The 21,377-nt window shown below is 37.0% G+C and overlaps 1 protein-coding gene across 5 annotated transcripts in view; it reads right to left on the bottom strand.

Moving 5' to 3' along the window:
* Positions 1 to 21,377, bottom strand: part of PHF3 (PHD finger protein 3) — a 98,638-nt gene that overhangs the window by 5,203 nt on the left and 72,058 nt on the right. For all 5 annotated transcript variants that reach the window (XM_061206897.1, XM_061206895.1, XM_061206894.1 and 2 more), the window contains 9 exons: positions 19,448 to 19,631; positions 16,443 to 16,590; positions 16,204 to 16,360; positions 14,843 to 14,959; positions 5,942 to 6,073; positions 4,945 to 5,080; positions 2,984 to 3,179; positions 2,343 to 2,490; positions 56 to 145 (listed from right to left, as the gene is read on the bottom strand). In XM_061206897.1, the coding sequence (XP_061062880.1) occupies positions 56 to 145; positions 2,343 to 2,490; positions 2,984 to 3,179; positions 4,945 to 5,080; positions 5,942 to 6,073; positions 14,843 to 14,959; positions 16,204 to 16,360; positions 16,443 to 16,590; positions 19,448 to 19,631 (1,308 nt within the window). The remainder of the gene's footprint in view (positions 1 to 55; positions 146 to 2,342; positions 2,491 to 2,983; positions 3,180 to 4,944; positions 5,081 to 5,941; positions 6,074 to 14,842; positions 14,960 to 16,203; positions 16,361 to 16,442; positions 16,591 to 19,447; positions 19,632 to 21,377) is intronic.

The raw sequence follows: 21,377 nt of genomic DNA, 5'->3' as shown, positions 1-21,377 counted from the left end.
GGTTTACTTTTCAAATATTATCTCATATTAGTAGAGTGAAAAAAGTTCTCCTCACCTTGGTTCCTGAGGCTTTAATTTTTTCCACATAATCCCAAACTGTCTGAGGTGATATTCTACCACCGACTTGAATACTATCTGGTAGATCCTGTGGTAACGACATGAAAGTGATCAATGTATACAGATTATATTTATTATAATGTCTATACCTCATACAAACTTAGCTCTAAGACTAATTTGAAATAGTGATAAAAAAACAAGTAAGTAAGATTATAAAATGCATCAGAGAACATAAGAAAGTACAGGAAGAGCAATTAGGCTTTACCTCAAATGTCAACTCCAAATGACTGAGATGGATGCCCAAAATACAGTTAAGAAAGAATCTGAGGCCAAGAAAAAGAAGCAGTGCAAGCATCCCAGTTTGATAATCCAGGAAGAGTACAACAGATTTCAGAATATTAGGGGACATTGTTTTTCCCCTTCCACCTCCCACTCCGTTTTTTTTGGTGGTAGTGAGTTGGGGTATGCCTTTATCACTAACAGCTGGATTTCAGAAGTTATCAAGCTTAATTATAGAGTATATTTTTGCACAGAAGAGAATAACATTGTAATAATGCAAGGTTCATTTTTTTTTTAAAGGCACAATCTTTCTGAGAACAGATGACTATACATAAAATCAATCAAGAGCTGTACAATTAAGAATATTTGAAACTTTAATCAGTATATTTGTTTTTTATGAAAAGAGAAAAATCATAAAAAACATAATTAATCGAATTAATCGAATTGAATTCAATTGAACTGAATTAATTGAATTGAATTGAATATAAATTCAATTAAATTTAAATGATTAATTGCTTTATTTTATTTGGGATTTTAGTCCAAATCAAACTAAAAATAAGTAGAAAGCAGAGGTGGAGTTCTGGAAAGCAATCACACAGAAACTGGCTCAGAAAATAATAGTTTTGTTTAAAATCAAAAGGGTCCCGTAGTTTAGGACTTAATTATCCATTTAAAAGAAGAGTTATCTTCACCATGGACTGATCAAAGACTAAATTTCTAAACAGATTTGTTCAAAAAGAAAAGCACTGAATTTTTTTCTTATAAAATCAATGTATCTAAAATATTACTTGCCAACCAAACTATATGTAAAATAATTAAGTTGTTTATTAATCAAAAACACAACTAGACAAATAAGCTGGTGGAGATTAGATACGCAACATCACACTGAGGCAGACTGACTTCCTCCTAATACAAAGAACAGGCACATACGTGATTTACGTGTTATAAAATACTGAAAACCGTTTTTTAAAAAACGTTTGCCTTTATGGTCAGCAGACTGAGAATGAATGCAGAAAAGGTTAGATATGCACATAATAGCAAAATATAATCTCAACAAAAACACAGTACACATATACTGATTTATTTTCCTTCTGCATAAACACAGAGAAATACAAACTTTATTCAAAGGAGTTCAGAAAACATCGTACTTTCTCACTACTCATAATACTATAATACTACAGCTGCTTGTTTCCCATAAATACTGCATAGTAGTCCCTTCCTATCCCCTCAGGTATAAAACCAACCAAGGGCACCACTGCAGCAACCAAGGTCATTGCTCTTAGGACTGTCAGCTAACTGGAGAGTCTCAACTAGACAGCTGACCCTTGAACAACATAGGGTTTGATTAAGGGTGCCCCGCCTCTGCGCAGCTGATAATCCGAGTATAACCTACAGCTGCCCCTCCGTATACACAGTTCCACACCTGAGGATTCAACCAACTGCGGGTCATGTGGTACTGTGGTTTTCACTACTGAAGAAATCCATGTGTAAGTGGACCACGCAGTTCAAAACTGTGTTGCTCAAGGGTCAACTGGGTGTGTATCTATATTCACAGAAATGGGCAGGTAAGAACCATAGTCATGAAGTTGGGGAAATTTAAGCAGTAGGGGAATTATAAGACTTGATAACAATGAAAAACTCTCCCTGACAAGCTAACACTGAAGGCCATAAATTTGTCCATCTTTTACGTAAGTCTGTATTTAAATAAAAACTTAGATATCCACGCAGACTCTCATTAATCTTTAATTCTGACAGAGAATACATCTTGGAAAGAGTACAGGACATGTGGATTTAATACTTTCAGAGCACAACTTTCTACAGTTCTAAAACTCCATTCGTGGACTCATAATTCCATTAATTGAATGGTTTAAGGATCACTGTCAATAAATATTTTTATCATGAATGAAAATTAAATATTTTTATTTTATTATGTTGTTTCTTTGCCTTTTGGCTTCAGAAACATATATGTCAACCCAGGCACAGAAGGGTAGAGAAGTTCACAGTACCTCTGTCAAGTACTCAGGGGAACCAGACACTGGGTAGGCTTTGGTAACAAATTTTGCTACAGATGGCATGTTGATAAAACCTTTCCAGATGAAGTTCAATCGAGCCAGGAAGGTAGACTCAACTTCAACAGTTCCAGGCATCTCTGGACTAAAAAATGACATTAAGAAGTTTTCAGCCTAAAGATCTGCTCATGAATAAATGCATTTTCTATTTACTCATCAATCATTTCTATTTTAGCATGTCAAGAAAACCAAAATATGTAAAAGCTATGATTAAAGAGTTTATATTTTCACTTTAATGTACTTATATTTACATAGCCATGTCTTTACAAAGTCTTTCTTCTAGGCTGTCTTGTGGACTAATATGGTCCAGAGAAACGCAAGCAATTTTTCTTTAATGACTTATCTCCTGCCTCTTGGAGCTAATGCAATTAAAGAGAGTTTTAAAGTCAAGTCTCCACACACTCAAATCTCTAAATTAACTTTTAGAGTCTTTTTAAAAATCTCAATTACAGTTACTGTCTCAAAAGAAAGGTTTCTTTCTTAAGAAACATGTCACTTTTCTAAAATTTTTGAAGAATTCCAGGTATAATATGGCAAAGAGCTATAAAGAATAGAAATTATAACTAACAGAAAATTACCGTGGAGCAGAAGACAATGTTGACTTCGGAGACTCTTGTTTCTCCTCTTCAAAGAATTCAGAGGCCAAAATATTTGAGGTTGAGGACAAAGCATCTGCTATACTTTCTGCTTCATTGTCTGAATGTTTACGAGATACTCCAACAACAACTTTCACTTTTTTTGGAGAAAGATCATCTACAGGAGGTGCCATTCGACCTGAAGCCAGAAAACACCAAAATACACCATTTTTGTAAACTGAAATTTCTGTAACTTCATCCATTTTCACTTCTAAAGTTATTCAGTTTCCCTGACTGCCCTGTTGCATAACCATACATTTCCTGGCGTAATTTGTAACTATCATCATTTCTCACAATGAGTTCTAGAACACCTCCTTTACTGATGTGAAAAATTAAAAAAAGAGAATGTTAAACAACTCAGACAAGCTTTTGAAAAGGAAACATTACAACCAGAACCTAAAAATGGCTTCCTGGTTCCCTATCAAACATTTTTTAAACTAAACTATACAGCACATTCCAACAGTCTTGAGAGGTAACATGGGGAACTAAGTAAAACAAATCTGTATCCCTGCTTCGTGTTACATATAGCAGCAGTCCATGACATATGCATACTACAATGCTACTTAGTTACTAAGCATGAAAAACCTCTAGTAAAGTTTAGAAAATGACACTGATTTTCTCTACAGAATCAAGAAGAAAACTCATTCAAACTTTCTGAAAATAGGTCAAGTCCAGTAGTATTTAACAAATATTTTGTGTGCTACCATTAAATTTATTGAAATATTACAATTTTAAATATATTAATTATAAATATTATTTTAATCATCAAAATTAGTAGAAATTAATAGAATTAACAAAAAAAAAATTAAGATTTTTCCCAGACAAAAAACCTAATGAGTATACTAAAAATACTAGTAAACCATGGATAGCTTTCTTCAGAGATAACAATGTCTAAAAACACCCTGCCCTTTAAGTCTTTACCATTGTACCAACTGTGAACACACAATTTTGAGAAGATATGTCATTTTTATTATAAGAAAGCTGCCTAGTCTCTAAAACAATGATGGAGGGCAGCATGTTAACTAACCTGAAAAAATTTTCAGCTTACTGAACAAAGTATGTATCAGTCCTTTAGCATACCACAGTAAAAAAATAAAAATCGAGAGCTACATCTCTAGAGTTTTAAAAAACTCTCATCCTCCACCTTTACCAATAAACTGAATATAAACTTAAACTCTTGCTCAACACATTCCCATTTCTTATGCCCTAAATCCAGTCTCCAACATGTGTCAATATTACCTTAGCTGAGTATCTCAAAGCCTCCCTTTAATTAAAAGCACCTTCATCTCCCTCTTGCACTAGCGTACAAACGCCTCCCACCTAGCCTCACTCCTTCTTCTCTTGGCTTCTTTCACCATAATCTCTACTCAAAGTCAGAGAAATCTTCATAAAATTCCAATCTGATCATATCATTCCCCTGCTAAAACCCCTTCAATCACTACCCACTGCTCTTAGATAGAAGACTAAAATCTTTAATATGGCCTACCAAAGCAGGTTTTCAGCAATTTTTATCAAAATCTGTAAAGTAACATTTTATATCATGATCCATTACTTACATACACGCACACTCCACATACCCCTGTGTGTCTGTGCACATGTGTGTGTATACATGTATGTATGCATGTGTGGGGTTTTTTGTTACACATAAATAACGGGAACTAAAGTCTCTCAAAAATCATACTTATCTTTATCAGTGCAATTCACTGTGATATTTTCTATTCTCTGTTTTCGTTTGTTTTTGAAATGTTAGTGAACTACTTACTAAATTGATTTCACTACTACTACTAAGTCACAATCTGACTCACCACCAGTACTGGGAAAACAAAAACCTATTTAAATTACAATTTACAAGTATTCCCCTTTCAAAATGAAAGCAACATTTAGGAAGAAATACTTCAAATTACCTATGCAAATTTTGCAGTTAAGATCAAAAAGATGTTGTCTGTGTTGACTAGTGGTATCTTTAGACAAGGAGTCAATCTCTTCTTTCTGTTTGTCAGATCCTTCTGTCTTCTCCACTGACTTATTAGCTGTAGGTTCCTAACAACAGTGAGAGTAAAAATAGGTTAACGGAAAAACTTTGGCCTCAATTATTTAAATCATCTGATATTTCATACTGATATTTTTCCAAAATGAAACTGCTCCATTCATAGGTTGTTTTTCACGATTTCTTTAAAAAATAAATGCTAGATATTAATTATGACATAAAACATAGCAAAAACTCAAATATTTCTCATTCTTCAAGGCCTCTAACAAGATCTCATATTATTTTCTCATTGATATTTGAAAGTAAGAAAAACCACACCTGCTCTCAGACTAGAGTCTATCTAAGAAGCACCTACAGATCTCGAGGCCTGTGATGCAGGTGGTCTGCACACTACGTACAGAGAAACAATGCTTTAAACATTCTCAAAACAACATTAAACCAATAATATAGACAACTCTAATAAATACACCGTTTAAAAAATTCTTTTTTCTACTTTAAGAACAAGAGAAGCAGTGGCTTCTCTTGTTGCGGAGCACGGGCTCTAGGCGCACGGGCTTCAGTAGTTGTGGCTTGCAGGCTACAGAGCGCAGGCTCAGTAGTTGTGGCACACGGGCTTAGCTGCTCTGTGGCATGTGGGATCTTCCTGGACCAGGGCTCAAACCCACGTCCCCTGCACTGGCAGGCAGATTCTTAACCACTGTGCCACCAGGGAAGTCCGCCCCCCTTTATTTTTATATTTCAAGTGAATCATTTAATGTGAGTAAGGCTCAGTTTGATATTACTGTAAGCATTAACAGAAGAAAATGGTTAAGTATAAACATGTTCCCTTCTATCAAAAACGGGCAAATAAATCTTTTCTGAATCTTCATGTTTTGAGCACTATAAAACATGCTATTTTTATTATCATCATTTACCTGAATCTCCATGGCTGCTTCCTGTTCCTTCATTGGAGCATCACTCTCAATTTCTATCTCACCTTTATGAGTTATCTTTGTGATTGGTCGTCTTTCCACTTCCCTCTGTTCTTTCTCAATCATCTCTATGGTCTAATAGGAAATATTTTAAAGAAAACTTCACAGTTAAAATCACAGATGACTTTTAACCTTTAGGTAGTCTCTCAAGCAACAAACATATACTGAGTACTTGCAAATGTCAGTTTTAAGTGCTGGGGTTTTAAGAATTAGACCTCATACGTCAGCCTGGAGAAGTTTACATGTACAGTAACTGGAGGCAGCTGAAGTGTAATCTAATTTGCAAAGTGATGAAACATGGTATTTACATTTAAAATCTGCTTTCTGATCTAGTATTTCAGCAGGTGCCACAGAGAAATAACAATCAAGTTCCTCTTAGATTCCTAACTTGATGTTCTAACATCTCCCACAGAAGCAGAAATTTAGTCAAACAACAGAAACGGGCAGTCCCCCATCAGAAGGCTCCTGACAGAGCATACTTTGTGACAGTGAACAAGCTCAGCAACAAAGCATAATAAATAAGTAAGAGCAGACAGAACTAGTAAAAGGTAGCTGAGAGTGGAATGGGTTAAGGAAGGTAAAGATGGATCCGGTCATTTGTCTTGTCACTGTTAAGTGCAAATCTTCCTTTAAAGAAAGAAATCAGATACACAGCCCAAAGAAAGAAACAGCTGGTCTCCCATGCAGATGACACCTGCAGCCACAGTTTCAAAGAACAAGAAAGGCACGTAAACATTTGGGATACGAAGGGAAAAAAGAGATGGTGATACTATTTGCAAAATACAAGAAATTATACAAGGGGAAAGTAAAGAAATATGTGACTGAGTGTAATGTATCAAATTAAGGCCTCTTGCACATCAAACTAAATTTGGTAGAAGATCAACATGGAGGCTTAATGCTTAAGATCAGGTAAATAGTGCAGAGTTAATATATAAGGAACCACTATTTTCTAGAATAAAGGGCTAATACTCTAAGGCCATTTTAATAAAAACAGTGGATGTGGCTATCTTGCGGTCACAATAATTTGAAGTCACATATTCACCTCACCTTCAAAGATATTTCAAGTTCACAAACTCCCAGTGAAAACTCTCAGCATTGGTAACTTTCAGAATTTTTTAGTTTTAAAAATGCAATACAGGAGACAGCTTCAAGATGGTGGAGGAGTAAGATGTGGAAATCACCTTCCTCCCCACAAATATATCAGAAATACAGCTACATGTGGAACAACTCCTACAGAACACCTACTGAACGCTGGCAGAAGACCTCAGACCTCCCAAAAGGCAAGAAACTCCCCACGTACCTGGGTCGGGCAAGAGAAAAAAGGAAAAACAGAGACAAAAGAATAGGGACGGGACCTGCACCAGTGGGAGGGAGCTGGGAAGGAGGAAAGGTGTCCACACACTAGAAGCCCCTTCGCGGGTGGAGACTGCGGGTGGCAGAGGGGGGAAGCTTCGGAGCCACGGAGGAGAGCGCAGCAACAGGGGTGCAGAGGGCAAAGCGGAGAGATTCCCGCACAGAGGATCGGTGCCAACCAGCCCTCACCAGCCCGAGAGGCTTGTCTGCTCACCTGCTGGGGCGGGTGAGGGCTGGGAGCTGAGGCTTGGGCGTCAGAGGTCAGATCCCAGAGAGAGGACTGGGTTTGACTGCATGAACACAGCCTGAAGGGGGCTAGTGCGCCACAGCTAGCCGGGAGGGAGTCCGGGAAGAAGTATGGACCTGCCTAAGAGGCAAGAGATCATTGTTTCGGGGTGCACGAGGAGAGGGGATACATAGCACCGCCTAAACGAGCTCCAGAGACGGGCGCGAGCCACGGCTATCAGCGCGGACCCCAGAGACGGGCATGGGACGCTAAGGCTGCTGCTTCTGCCACCCAGAAGCCTGTGTGCAAGCACAGGTCACTATCCACACCTCCCCTCCCGGGAGCCGGTGCAGCCTGCCACTGCCAGCGTCCCGTGATCCAGGGACAACTTCCCCGGGAGAACGCACGGCGCACCTCAGGCTGGTGCAACGTCATGCTGGCCTCTGCCGCCACAGGCTCGCCCTGCATCCGTACCCCTCCCGCCCCCCGGCCTGAGTGAGCCAGAGCCCCCTTATCAGCTGCTCCTTTAACCCCATCCTGTCTAAGCAGGAACAGACGCCCTCAGGCGACCTACACGCAGAGGGCGGTCCAAATCCAAAGCTGAACCCCGGGAGCTGTGCGAACAAAGAAGAGAAAGGGAAATCTCTCCCAGCAGCCTCAGGAGCAGCGGATTAAATCTCCACAATCAACTTGATGTACCCTGCATCTGTGGAATACCTGAATAGACAACGAATCATCCCAGAATTGAGGCGGTGGACTTTGGGAGCAACTGTAGACTTGGGGTTGGCTTTCTGCATCTAATTTGTTACTGGTTTTACGTTTACCTTAATTTACTATTTAGAGCTTATTATCATTGGTAGATTTGTTTATTGATTTGTTTGCTCTCTTCCTTTCTTTTTTTTTATATATATATTTTTCTCTTTTCCCCTTTGTGAGTGTCTATGTGTATACTTCTTTGTGTGATTTTGTCTGTATACCTTCGCTTTTACCATTTGTCCTAGGGTTCTGTCTGTCCTTTTTTTTTTTAATATAGTTTTTAATGCTTGTTATCATTGATGGATTTGTTTTATTGTTTGGTTGCTCTCTTCTTTCTTTCTTTTTTTATTACTTTATTATTTTTTTATCTTTAATAACGTATTTTTTATTTTAATAACTTTATTTTATTTTTCGTTGTTTCTTTCTTTCTTTCTCTCCCTTTTCTTCTGAGCCGTGTGGCTGACAGGGTCTTGGTGCTCCAGCGGGGTGTCAGGCCTGTGCCGCGGAGGTGGGAGAGCCGAGTTCAGGACATTGGTCCACCAGAGACCTCCCAGCCCCAGGTAATATCAAACAGTGAAAGCTATCCCAGAGATCTCCATCTCAACGCTAAGACCCAGCTGCACTCAATGACCAGCAAGGTACATTGCTGGACACCCTACGCCAAACAACTAGCAAGACAGGAACACAACCCCACCCACTAGCAGAGAGGCTGCCTAAAATCATAAGAAGTTCACAGACACCCCAAAACACACCACCAGACGAAACCAGAGAAACACACAGCAGATGAAGGAGCAAGGTAAATACCAACCAGACATAACATATGAAGAGGAAATAGGCAGTCTACCTGAAAAAGGATTCAGAGTACTGATAGTAAAGATGATCCAAAAACTTGGAAACAGAATGGAGAAAATACGAGAAACGTTTAACAAGGACCTAGAAGAACTAAAGAGTAAACAAACAATGATGAACACCACAATAAATGAAATAAAAAATCCTCTAGAAGGAATCGATAGCAGAATAACTGAGGCAGAACAGATAAGTGACCTGAAAGACAGAATAGTGGAAATAACTACTACAGAGCAGAATAAAGAAAAAAGAATGAAAAGAATTGAGGACACTCTCAGAGACCTCTGGGAAAACATTAAACGCACCAACCTTCGACTTATAGGGGTTCCAGAAGAAGAAGAGAAAAAAAACAGGGACTGAGGAAATATCTGAAGAGATTATAGTTGAAAACTTCCCTAATATGGGAAAGAAAATAATCAAGACCAGAAATCATAGAGAGTCCCATACAGGATAAATCCAAGGAGAAACACGCCAAGACACATATTAATCAAACTATCAAAAATTAAATATAAAGAAAAAATATTAAGAGAAGCAGGGGAAAAGCAACAAATAACATACAAGAGAATACCCATAAGGTTAACAGCTGATCTTTCAGCAGAAACTCTGCAAGCCAGAAGAGAGTGGCAAGACATATTTAAAGTGATGAAAGAGAAAAACCCACAACCAAGATTACTCTACCCAGCAAGGATCTCATTCAGATTCAATGGAGAAATTAAAACTTTTACAGACAAGCAAAAGCTAAGAGAATTCAGCACCACCAAACCAGCTTTATAATACATGCTAAAGGAACTTCTCAAGGCAGAAAACACAAGAGAAGGAAAACACCTACAATAACAAACCCAAAACTATTAAAAAAATGGTTAATAGGAACACACATATCAATAACTACCTTAAATGTAAATGGATTAAATGCTCCAACCAAAAGACATACACTGCCTGAATGGATACAAAAATGAGACCTGTATATATGCTGTCTACAAGAGACTCACTTCAGACCTAGGGACACATATAGACTGAAAGTGAGAAGATAGAAAAAGCTATTCCATGCAAATGGAAATCAAAAGAAAGCTGCAGTAGCAATTCTCATATCACACAAGATAAACTTTAAAATAAAGACTATTACAAGAGACACAGAAGGACACTACATAATGATCAAGGGATCAATCCCAGAAGAAGATATAACAATTGTCCACATTTACGCACCCAACATAGGAACACATCAATACATAAGGCAAATGCTAACAACCATAAAATGGGAAACTGACAGTAACACAATCATAGTAGGGGACTTTAACACCCCACTTTCACCAATGGAGAGATCATCCACAATGAAAATAAATAAGGAAACACAAGCTTTAAATGATACATCAAACAAGATGGACTTAATTGATATTTGTAGGACATTCCATCCAAAAACAACAGAACACACTTTCTTCTCAAGTGATCATGGAACATTCTTCAGGATAGATCATATCTTGGTTCACAAATCAAGCATTGGTAAATTTAAGAAAATTGAAATCATATCAGGTATCCAATCTGACCACAACGCTATGAGACTAGATATCAATTACAGGAAAAAATCTGTGAAAAACAGAAACACATGGAGGCTAAACAATACACTACTTAATAACCAAGAGATCACTTAAGAACTCAGAGGAAATCAAAAAATACCTAGAAACAAATGACAATGAAAACACGATAACCCAAAACCTATGGGATGCAGCAAAAGCAGTTCTAAGAGGGAAGTTTATAGCAATACAATACTACCTCAAGAAACAAGAAACATCTCAAATAAAGAACCTAACCTTACACCTAAAGCAATCAGAGAAATATGACCAAAAAACCCCAAAGTTAGCAGAAGGAAAGAAATCATAAAGATCAGATCAGATATAAATGAACAAGAAATGAAGGAAACAATGACAAAGATCAATAGAACCAAAAGCTGATTCTTTGAGAAGATAAACAAAACTGATAAACCACTAGCCAGACTCATCAAGAAAAAAAGGGAGAAGACTCCCATCAACAGAATTAGAAATGAAAAAGGAGAAGTAACAACTGACACAGCAGAAATACAAACGATCATGAGAGATTACTACAAGCAACTATATGCCAATAAAATGGATAACCTGGAAGAAATGGACCAATTCTTAGAAAAGCACAACCGTCCAAGACTGAACCAGGAAGAAATAGAAAATATAAACAGACCAATCACAAGCACTTAAATTGAAACTGTGATTAAAAATCTTCCAACACACAAAAGCCCAGGACCAGATGGCTTCACAGGTGAATTCTATCAAACATTTAGAGAAGAGCTAACACCTATCCTTCTCAAACTCTTCCAAAATATAGCAGAGGGAGGAACACTCCCAAACTCATTCTACGAGGCCACCATCACCCTGATATCAAAACCAGACAAAGATGTCACAAAAAAAGGAAACTACAGACCAATATCACTGATGAACATAGATGCAAAAATCCTCAACAAAACACTAGCAAACACAATCCAGCAGCACATTAAAAGGATCAGACACCATGATCAAATGGGGTTTATCCCAGGAATGCAAGGATTCTTCAATATACGCAAATCAATCAATGTGATACACCATATTAACAAATTGAAGGAGAAAAACCATATGATCATCTCAATAGATGCAGAAAAAGCTTTCAACAAAATTCAACACCCATTTATGATTGAAACCCTTTAGAAAGCAGGCATAGAGGGAACTTACCTCAACATAATAAAGGCCATATATGACAAACCCACAGCCAACATTGTTCTCAATGGTGAAAACTGAAACCATTTCCGCTAAGATCAGGAACAAGACAAGGTTGCCCACTCTCACCACTAGTATTCAACATAGTTTTGGAAGTGTTAGCCACAGCAATCAGAGAAGAAAAAGAAATAAAAGGAATCCAAATCGGAAAAGAAGATGTAAAACTGTCACTGTTTGCAGATGACATGATACTATACATAGAGAATCCTAAACATGCTACCAGAAAACTACTAGAGCTAATCAATGAATCTGGTAAAGTAGCAGGATACAAAATGAATGCACAGAAATCTCTTGCATTCCTATACACTAATGATGAAAAATCTGAAAGTGAAATTAAGGAAACACTCCCATTTACCACTGCAACAAAAGGAATAAAATACCTAGGAATAAACCTACCTAAGGAGACAAAAGACCTGTATGCAGAAAACTATAAGGCAATGATGAAAGAAATTAAAGATGATAACAAACAGATGGAGAGATATACCATGTTCTTGGATTGGAAGAATCAACATTGTGAAAATGACTCTACTACCCAAAGCAATCTACAGATTCAATGCAATCCCTATCAAATTAACAATGGCATTTTTCACAGAACTAGAACAAAATATTTCACAGTTTGTATGCAAACATAAAAGACCCCGAATAGCCAAAGCAATCTGACAAAGAAAAACGGAGCTGGAGGAATCAGACTCCCTGACTTCAGACTATACTAAAAAGGCACAGTAATCAAGACAGTATGGTACTGGAACAAAAACAGAAATATAGATCAATGGAACAGGATAGAAAGCCCAGAGATAAACCCACGCACATACGGTCACCTTATCTTTGATAAAGGAGGCAAGAATATACAGTGGAGAAAAGACAGCCTCTTCAATAAGTGGTGCTGGGAAAACCAGACAGCTGTATGTAAAAGAGTAAAATTAGAACACTTCCTAACACCATACACAAAAATAAACTCAAAGTGGATTAAAGACCTAAGTGTAAGGCCAGACACTATAAAACTCTTAGAGGAAAACGTAGGCAGAACACTCTATGACATAAATAACAGCAAGATCCTTTGTGATCCACCTCCTAGAGAAATGGAAATAAAAACAAAAATAAACAAATGGGACCTAATGAAACTTAAAAGCTTTTGCACAGCAAAGGAAACCATGAACAAGATGAAAAGACAACCCTCAGAATGGGAGAAAGTATTTGCAAACGAAGCAACTGACAAAGAATTAATCTCCAAAATATACAAGCAGCTCATGCAGGTCGATATCAAAAAAACAAACAAACCAATCCAAAAATGGGCAGAAGACCTAAACAGACATTTCTCCAAAGAAGATATACAGAATGCCAACAAGCACATGAAAGAATGCTCAACATCATTAATCATTAGAGAAATGCAAATCAAAACTACAATAAGGTATCACCCCACACCAGTCAGAATGGCGATCAACCAAAAATCTACAAACAATAAGTGCTGGAGATGGTGTGGAGAAAAGGGAACACTCTTGCACTGCTGGTGGGAATGTAAATTGACACAGCCACTATGGAGAAAAGTATGGAGGTTCCTCAAAAAACTAAAAATAGAACTACCATACGACCCAGCAATCCCACTACTGGGCATATACCCTGAGAAAACCATAATTCAAAAAGAGTCATGTACCACAATGTTCATTGCAGCTCTATTTACAATACCCAGGACATGGAAGCAACCTAAGTGTCCATCAACAGATGAATGGATAAAGAAGATGTGGCACATATATACAATGGAATATTACTCAGCCATAAAAAGAAACGAAATTGAGTTATTTGTAGTGAGGTGGATGGACCTAGAGTCTGTCATACAGAGTGAAGTAAGTCAGAAAGAGAAAAACAAATACCGTATGCTAACACATATATATGGAATCTAAAAAAAAAAAAAAAATGTTTCTGAAGAACCTAGGGGCACGACAGGAATAAAGACGCAGATGTAGAGAATGGACTTGAGGACACGGGGAAGGGGAAGGGTCAGCTGGGACGAAGTGAGAGAGTGGCATGGACATATATACACTACCAAATGTAAAATAGATAGCTAGTGCTATGTGGCTACATAGCACAGGGAGATCAGGTCGGTGCTCTGTGACCACCTAGATGGGTGGGATAGGGAGGGTGGGAGGGAGACGCATGAGGGAGGAGATATAGGGATGTTGTATATGTATAGCAGACTCACTCTGTTATACAGCAGAAACTTAACACACCATTGTAAAGCAATTATACTCCAATAAAGATGTTAAAAAAAATGCAATACAGTGCACGTACTACATATGTTATATAACACAGCAGTTAGGTCTGGGACAGCAGTACTTAACTATACACAAGGTATTTCTGTGAATATAAACATTCATACATGATACTTCAGGGTCACATTTTATCAATAAATTGTTAACGAAAAATAAAGCCCTTATTCTTGAAAACTTCTGGCATTTGAAAATGAATATTAAAGGACTATAAACCTATAAAATTTTCATTCTGACTTAACCTGGCTCCACAAATTACCAATATTCATAAAACCTTCAAACTATGCTTTTGAAACATGCAAATGTAGGAAAAGATACACCTATTTTCCCATCCTTCTGATTTACAAAATATAAGGTAATTATGTAAGTTGATAATTGGAGGAAATGAGAAAAAAGCAGAAGAGATCAGGAAAAATCAACAACAAAAAATTTAAGAATAGGCTAATGGAGGATCAGTAACAAAAAAACACAGAACTAAAAGTCTGTTGCTGTGCACTCTGAGGTGAATTACTACCTCTGTGTATATCGTTTTTCTCTATCGCTGAAAAAATATGTTTTGATATAGACAAACACATATTCATAGATATTTTGATACAGACAAACACATATTTATAGATAATCTTACATGTCTATTTTCTCTTCGTCTCCAAGCAGCTAACTCTTTAGAAGCTAGTTCTTCTGGACTCATTCTTATAAGGTGATCAGGGGTTACTTCTCCTTTTAGCACTTTTTTAAATAATATCTGGAGGTATTTAAAAATGGGAAGGAAAGGAGAGACAAACATTTTTAAAAGAACGAAGAGCTGCTGTATAGAAACTTGTAATAAACGAAGATGAAGTTTTGAAACCTAATTTACAAATGTTTAATGATTCACGTGTTACCTCCTGCAAAGAGAATAAATGACAGCCTTGTGTTTTGGAAACTTAGCATCTAAGGTAGCTAAATACACATTTTGTATAAAAACCAAGACATAATGGAGAAGCATGTATGGTGAAGTCATTACAACACCTTTGCAAAGTTGTATTAAGTCTTCCCAGGGACACACACTGTCACAATAGGCAACCCATGACTGTATAAAAGATACTGCATAAAAGAACTTCACTGAATGTGATGTCTTTCATATTTTTAAGATTTCATATGTTTAAATCCTAACAGGCTTAGAGGGGACTCCAGAGCAAAGAACCAACTGTAAGAAAAAACCTGAAGGAAATAAATATTTACTTGAAGAAAAGCTTTCAGATTATGTAATTTAAAAAGTATCTGATCCCCTGCACCATGATGGCAGATGGTAAAATGTAGATTTTTCTTACGTAGCTGTTAGCATACTTCAAGAAAATACCTCATATCACACACTACGGCAAATACCATTACACAAACTGACAAACTGATATCACTCATGTGAAAACATTGTAAAACTTAAACAAATGTGTAAGGAGTTTGCATCTACACCCACAGCTTTCAGATTTCCTCTAAGTCCCAGGAAAAGATTAAGGATTCAATTAAAGTTTACTCCACTGCTAAAAGATTCTTAGAACTAGTCATATTTAAATTAATAACAATATTTTAAAACAGCTTTCATTTTTACCAAAATGTAAATTATTTTCTTAAGCAGTGTATCTCTATTTTCAAATTTACATCAGAAGTACTAAATACATAGTGTTACAAATTTTGGTTTAACAGCGTTTTTGAAGAATACATATGAATGATTTTTTTAATAAACTGGATTAAACAAGGGACATAAAGGAAAGAAAATTCACATCAATCGAGTTAAGATAGATTTAGTATTTTATATTTTAATAGACATTGCATAACACTAGTCACCACTGTGCAGAATTCATAACTCAGTTCAGTAGCAACAGACTTTACTAAAATTACTGGTCTCACTTCAAGAAATAAATTATAGATCTATTGTATGAAAATCATAAATCCCTATGTATTAGGAAAGTTGGAAGCATAAAGATCCAGACATGAACAAAACATACTTACATTGTTTTTAGGATCTTTCAGATTGAACATCAAACTTCTATATTTGTTCTTATATTTAGCATCTGTGTCCCGAAAAAAAGAGAAAAGCTCTTTCTCAATTTTTGTGGCAACTTTTGCTGCCTTTTCCTCTGGTACCTTCAAATTTGAGTCTGTAAGTCTTAAAATTAGAATAATTCAATTATTTTCCAAATACATGAAGCGTATATTATTCAATCTTCTACAATAGCAACGCGTGTTACCTTTTCATAAGAATATCTTTGAGAGAATGCCGGACGCTCTGTCGGATCTGGTCTGTGGAAGGCTTGGAGGCAAGAGCTGCCGGAGGATGTGTACCAGGCGGGCCCTTTTCAGTTTTCTTCTTCTTTGTCTCTTGCTTCTCATGAGCACCTAATTTAAATAAATATCAAAACTCACTAAATTGCTTTTAAAAAGATATTTTCCTTTTTAATGCATAATATAAGTTGACTGATTAAAAATCACTATTTTAAAATCATAAGATCAGACTCCATATTCCACACTGAAATATTCCTGACATTGAAATTCTAATCTATGTATGATGACAGATGATAACTAAACTTATTGTGGTGGGTCACTGTGCAATATATACATATGTCAAATCATTACACTGTACAACTGAAACTAATGTTATATGTCAATTATACCTCAATAAGAAAAAAAAGTTCTAAATGAATTTTAATTAGAAATTAAATGAGTAAAAAGTGGCCCTAATGCTATAAAATGTATATACCCCTTTCCCATATTAGATAATGGTTTTTAGAGCTACTTTTCATATATATATATATATATATATATATATATATATATAATATATATACCTGTAAAAAACTGTTTAGAAAAATTGATCTGAACTTATTAGGTGTGCAGATAATGTAATGTCCTTACTAATACCACAAAATTGATGAATCTCCTCTGGTTTTAAAACAATTGTGTTAATCTGAATGTTAAGCTTTTCAAATGATTTTTCATTCCATCATTACTAATTTATGCACATCTTCAGAATCTCTATGTCCTACAAACTCTTCATTCCAACAATTCTTAAATCGATCATTTTTTTACCATTCATGTCCTCACTTTCCCACACAACCAACTTTGGCCAGGGAGCCCAACACCTACCATTCCATTGCAGCCTGAACATCTTAATTCTCTCTCCTTTAAACATCTGCATTGGCGAAAACCACAACCTGGTGAAAGCTAACTTTTATCCTTCACCCAAATAGCCTACAAACAGCTGAAGGTAACTGGAGAGAGTAAGCACTGGTGCTGACAGATCTCACTTTAAATTTACAACCACAAATCTCAAGTGGAGAGCTCAATGTGCCACCCTAATCCTATTCAACCGTCCTAGTAAATTTGCTCTCCCACTTTCCAAAAATGTGTTTTATGCTTTTTCTCCTTTCTTCTCAAACCAATAATACCTCCAACTTCGACCTCATTTGATTTTCTCACTTCATATTTCACTGAGGAAGCAAAAGCAGTGTCAGCTATTTTCCCATCACCAAACCTACTAATGTACCTCATGTGTCCCCGCTCCTTCCACATGCAGCTTTCCCTACTGTTACAATGCATCAGCCGTCCTTTCCTATGACCAACCCCTCCAGGAGAATCCTATTCCCCTCTGATCTCTTCATGGATTTTGAACCTCAACTATCGCCTCTCTCTCTCTCCCACATCATCAAATTCTCTCGCTACTGGATCATTCCCATTAGTCTCACAAACATGCTATAATATCTCCTTAAAGAGAAATCCTGACCTCATATCCACCTCTAGCCACTACACCATTTCTGTTCCCTTTAACAGCAAAATTCCTTGAAAGAGTTATTCATAATCACTATCTCCAGTTCCTCACCCTCCATCCTTCCATATGCCACTGTAATTGGCTTTTGTCCCCACTGCTCCACCAAAACAGCTGTCTAGACAGCATTTGACACAACTGATCATAACCTCCTTCTTGGAACTTCACCTGGCTTCCAGGCCACCATGGTCTCTTAGTTCTCTTACCTCAAAGGCCATCTCTTAGTCTCCTTTGCTGGATCCTCTCTTCCTCCCAAGTTCTAAATGCTGATGCACCCCAAGGCCTCTGCTTCTGCCCCTTCATCATCAAACTCTCTCTGTAGCTCTTTATATCTAAGTGCATGATTTAAAATAACACCTATGCACTGATAAATCCCAAATTTATATACCATTGCCCAAAGTCCAGACTCATCAGCCAAAAATTTACTCAAAACATCTCCACTTGGATCTCTAATACCCATCTCAAAGTTAAAATACCCATATTTTTCAATTTTCCTCCCCAATCTCTTTCTCATCTCTGCAAATAGCACCAACACTGATCTAATCATCTGCTAAGACTCTTCCTTCACCTACCTACACCTAATCCATCAGCAAGTTCTGATGGATTAAGTCTACTATAAAATATATCTGAATCTGACCACTTCCCTCACTGTACCTCTGTTCCAAGCTACCACTCTTTCTTTCCTAGGATACGGCTAAAGACTCCTAACCAGTCTACTCTCCTTCTCTCCTATCCTCCTACAGTCCAGTCTCCACAGAAAACCACAGCGAGCCATCACTCTCTTGTACAAATTCCTCTAAAGGTTCCCCATTATATTGAGAACAACAACAAAAAACTCCTGTCATGGCCTCAAAGTTCCTACATGATTTTGTCTAAACTCACCTTCCGCCACCATTCTATCCCTCGTGTATTACATTCTAATCATCGCACAGTGATTTTCTTGCTCCTCGAATGCAGAGACTATCTCCACCTCAAAGCCTTCAGCTTGGCTGTGCCCTCTATAGACTCCTTCCTCTCAAACAACTCTGCATCCCTTTAGATCCCACAGCACATTACCGCCTCCATTCTCTCTGAAACAAACTCCCCCCACTCTCCTTGACCTTGACTCTCTATCCCATTTCTCAACTTTTTCTTTATAGTGCCTAAAATTCTCTAAAAATAGCACACCATTTTATCTGTCTACCTATTATCTGTCATTTCCCATTGGTATTTAAGTGCCATGAGGGCAGAGGCCTTATCTTACTAAGTTCATTAGTACTTCCCCAGAATTTGGACCAATAATTCTTATTTCAAGTAGGGTCAATCACCTAAATTATTTTTCTTGCCTTTAAAATGTAAAAGTTTTTAAATTTCCCTAAATATACTAACTGAAAGTATATGAAATAAAATATAAATACATTAGTATATAATAATTTCTAGTATTCTTACTACCTGGTTTTGAAGCTTTTTCTCCTGTGCAAATAACAGTTGTAGACTCTTTTGTTATTTTTTCACTTTTTTCTTCTGAGGATCTCCGAGGTAAAACTGGTTGTCCCATCTTTCGAAGAGGAGCTAGCTGCCATTTTTTAATTTCACTATCCCTACAGTCTGATGAGTTTTTGCCTTCACCAGACTCCTAGGAAAAATAGTATTTAATTCATTAGAATGAAAACTACTAAACTATCTTTAAATACAAAGCAAGCCTCCTGAGCATGTGGATGAAAAAAATCAAACCTACTTAGTATGACAACCTATTAAGATATCAAACATATTCCACTCTTTAGCCCAATAACTGTTTTTTGAAGATATATAAAACTCAATTAACTGCAAAAAGGACCTTCACCGTTTCATCCAAAATCCATTTGTTAAGCACCTATCTTCTGCAGAACACATAATAGTCTGTAAAGGGGAACTAAAAAACATTGAGAAATAATGGCATTAGAAAGAAAATTAGGTATGATAGTAAGAGTTCTCTTCGTCGGCTGCAGATATGAAAAAAAGGGGGGGGGAATTGTGGAGAAATCAATTATCTGTATTTTTTACTACTTTCTAGAACAAATGAAGTCACATTTACCTATAAATGTATCAAATTCTCAGTGTACCTACTGGCAATTTTAACTCCTATAAGGTAGAACCATCAGGACACCTACTATTTTTGTCCTAATTATAACCCACAAAGAACTACAAATGAAACCAGAATTCTGAGACCCTTGGGAGTTAATTAATCACATCATACCAGACGTCCCTGGTGGGGAAGTGGTTAAAAATCCGCCTGCCAATATGCAGGGGACACGGGTTTGAGCTCTGGTCCGGGAAGATCCCACATGCCGCGGAGCAACTAAGCCCACGTGCCACAACTACTGAAGCCCATGAGCCTAGAGCCCGTGCTCCACAAGAGAAGCCACTGCAATGAGAAGCCCACGCACCACAATGAAGAGCAGCCCCCGCTCACCCCAACTAGAGAAAAGCCCGCGCACAGCAACGAAGACCCAACGCAGTCAAAAAATAAATAAAATTTATAAAAAAAAAAAATCACATCATACCAGTGAGAAGAATACTTGTGTATAGAAATATAATCATAGTTTTTAAGAAGATAGAGTATATACAAAAAATCGATTTTCTCTAGACTGAGAATCCTATAATTTTTTCTTTACTTGTTTATTTTCTACCTCTCTAACTAGACTTACTTGGGAGCAGGAACATTTGTCAATCAGTCATACATACTCAAATCTGGTACCATGCTTGGCACACAATAGGAACTCAATAAATGGTTCAACATAAAATCTAGGGATAAGAAGTGATATTTAAAAAGCAGATTCCATCAACTAAAATCAGACTAGTCAAATAAGATTCAACAGTTCAGTATCAAAAAGAAAAGAAAAGCAGTAATCACTTGGCTCATGTATTTATTTACAATATCAGACTAACCTCGGTTCCTTTTCTGATACAGAGACTGGATAGAGGGGTTTCTCAAAACAGTCACAATGTTAATGTTTTATAATGTCTTTTTAGACAAGATGGAGATAACTCAACTGAACGACAAAACAATGAGCTATATTTCTGAATGGCCAAGAAATTGTACCCAAGAAATGATGATTAAAAGTTAACAGAACCTTTCCAAAGGCTTGCTATAAACTGTTTTCAATGTCACGCTCAGTTCTATATTATCAATTACTTTGGTGCTAATCAAATCAACAGAAAAAGTAATAGTAAATATCAGAAGGACATAATCTGATTCTCAGAAAGTCTTGGCAGACAGAAAACGTTGGATGCCACAAGGATTTGGCAAACTGGAACTTAATCCAGATTTGTCACATAAGGAGTGTCCCAAGAACTGAGTTTGTAAATAATGGAGACGGTTTTAGAGAAAACATGCTTATGT

The sequence above is a fragment of the Eubalaena glacialis genome, chromosome 12 (assembly GCF_028564815.1).
Source record: "Eubalaena glacialis isolate mEubGla1 chromosome 12, mEubGla1.1.hap2.+ XY, whole genome shotgun sequence".
NCBI classification, from domain to species: Eukaryota; Metazoa; Chordata; class Mammalia; order Artiodactyla; family Balaenidae; genus Eubalaena; species Eubalaena glacialis.
This window is presented reverse-complemented; position numbering and strand designations above follow the sequence as displayed.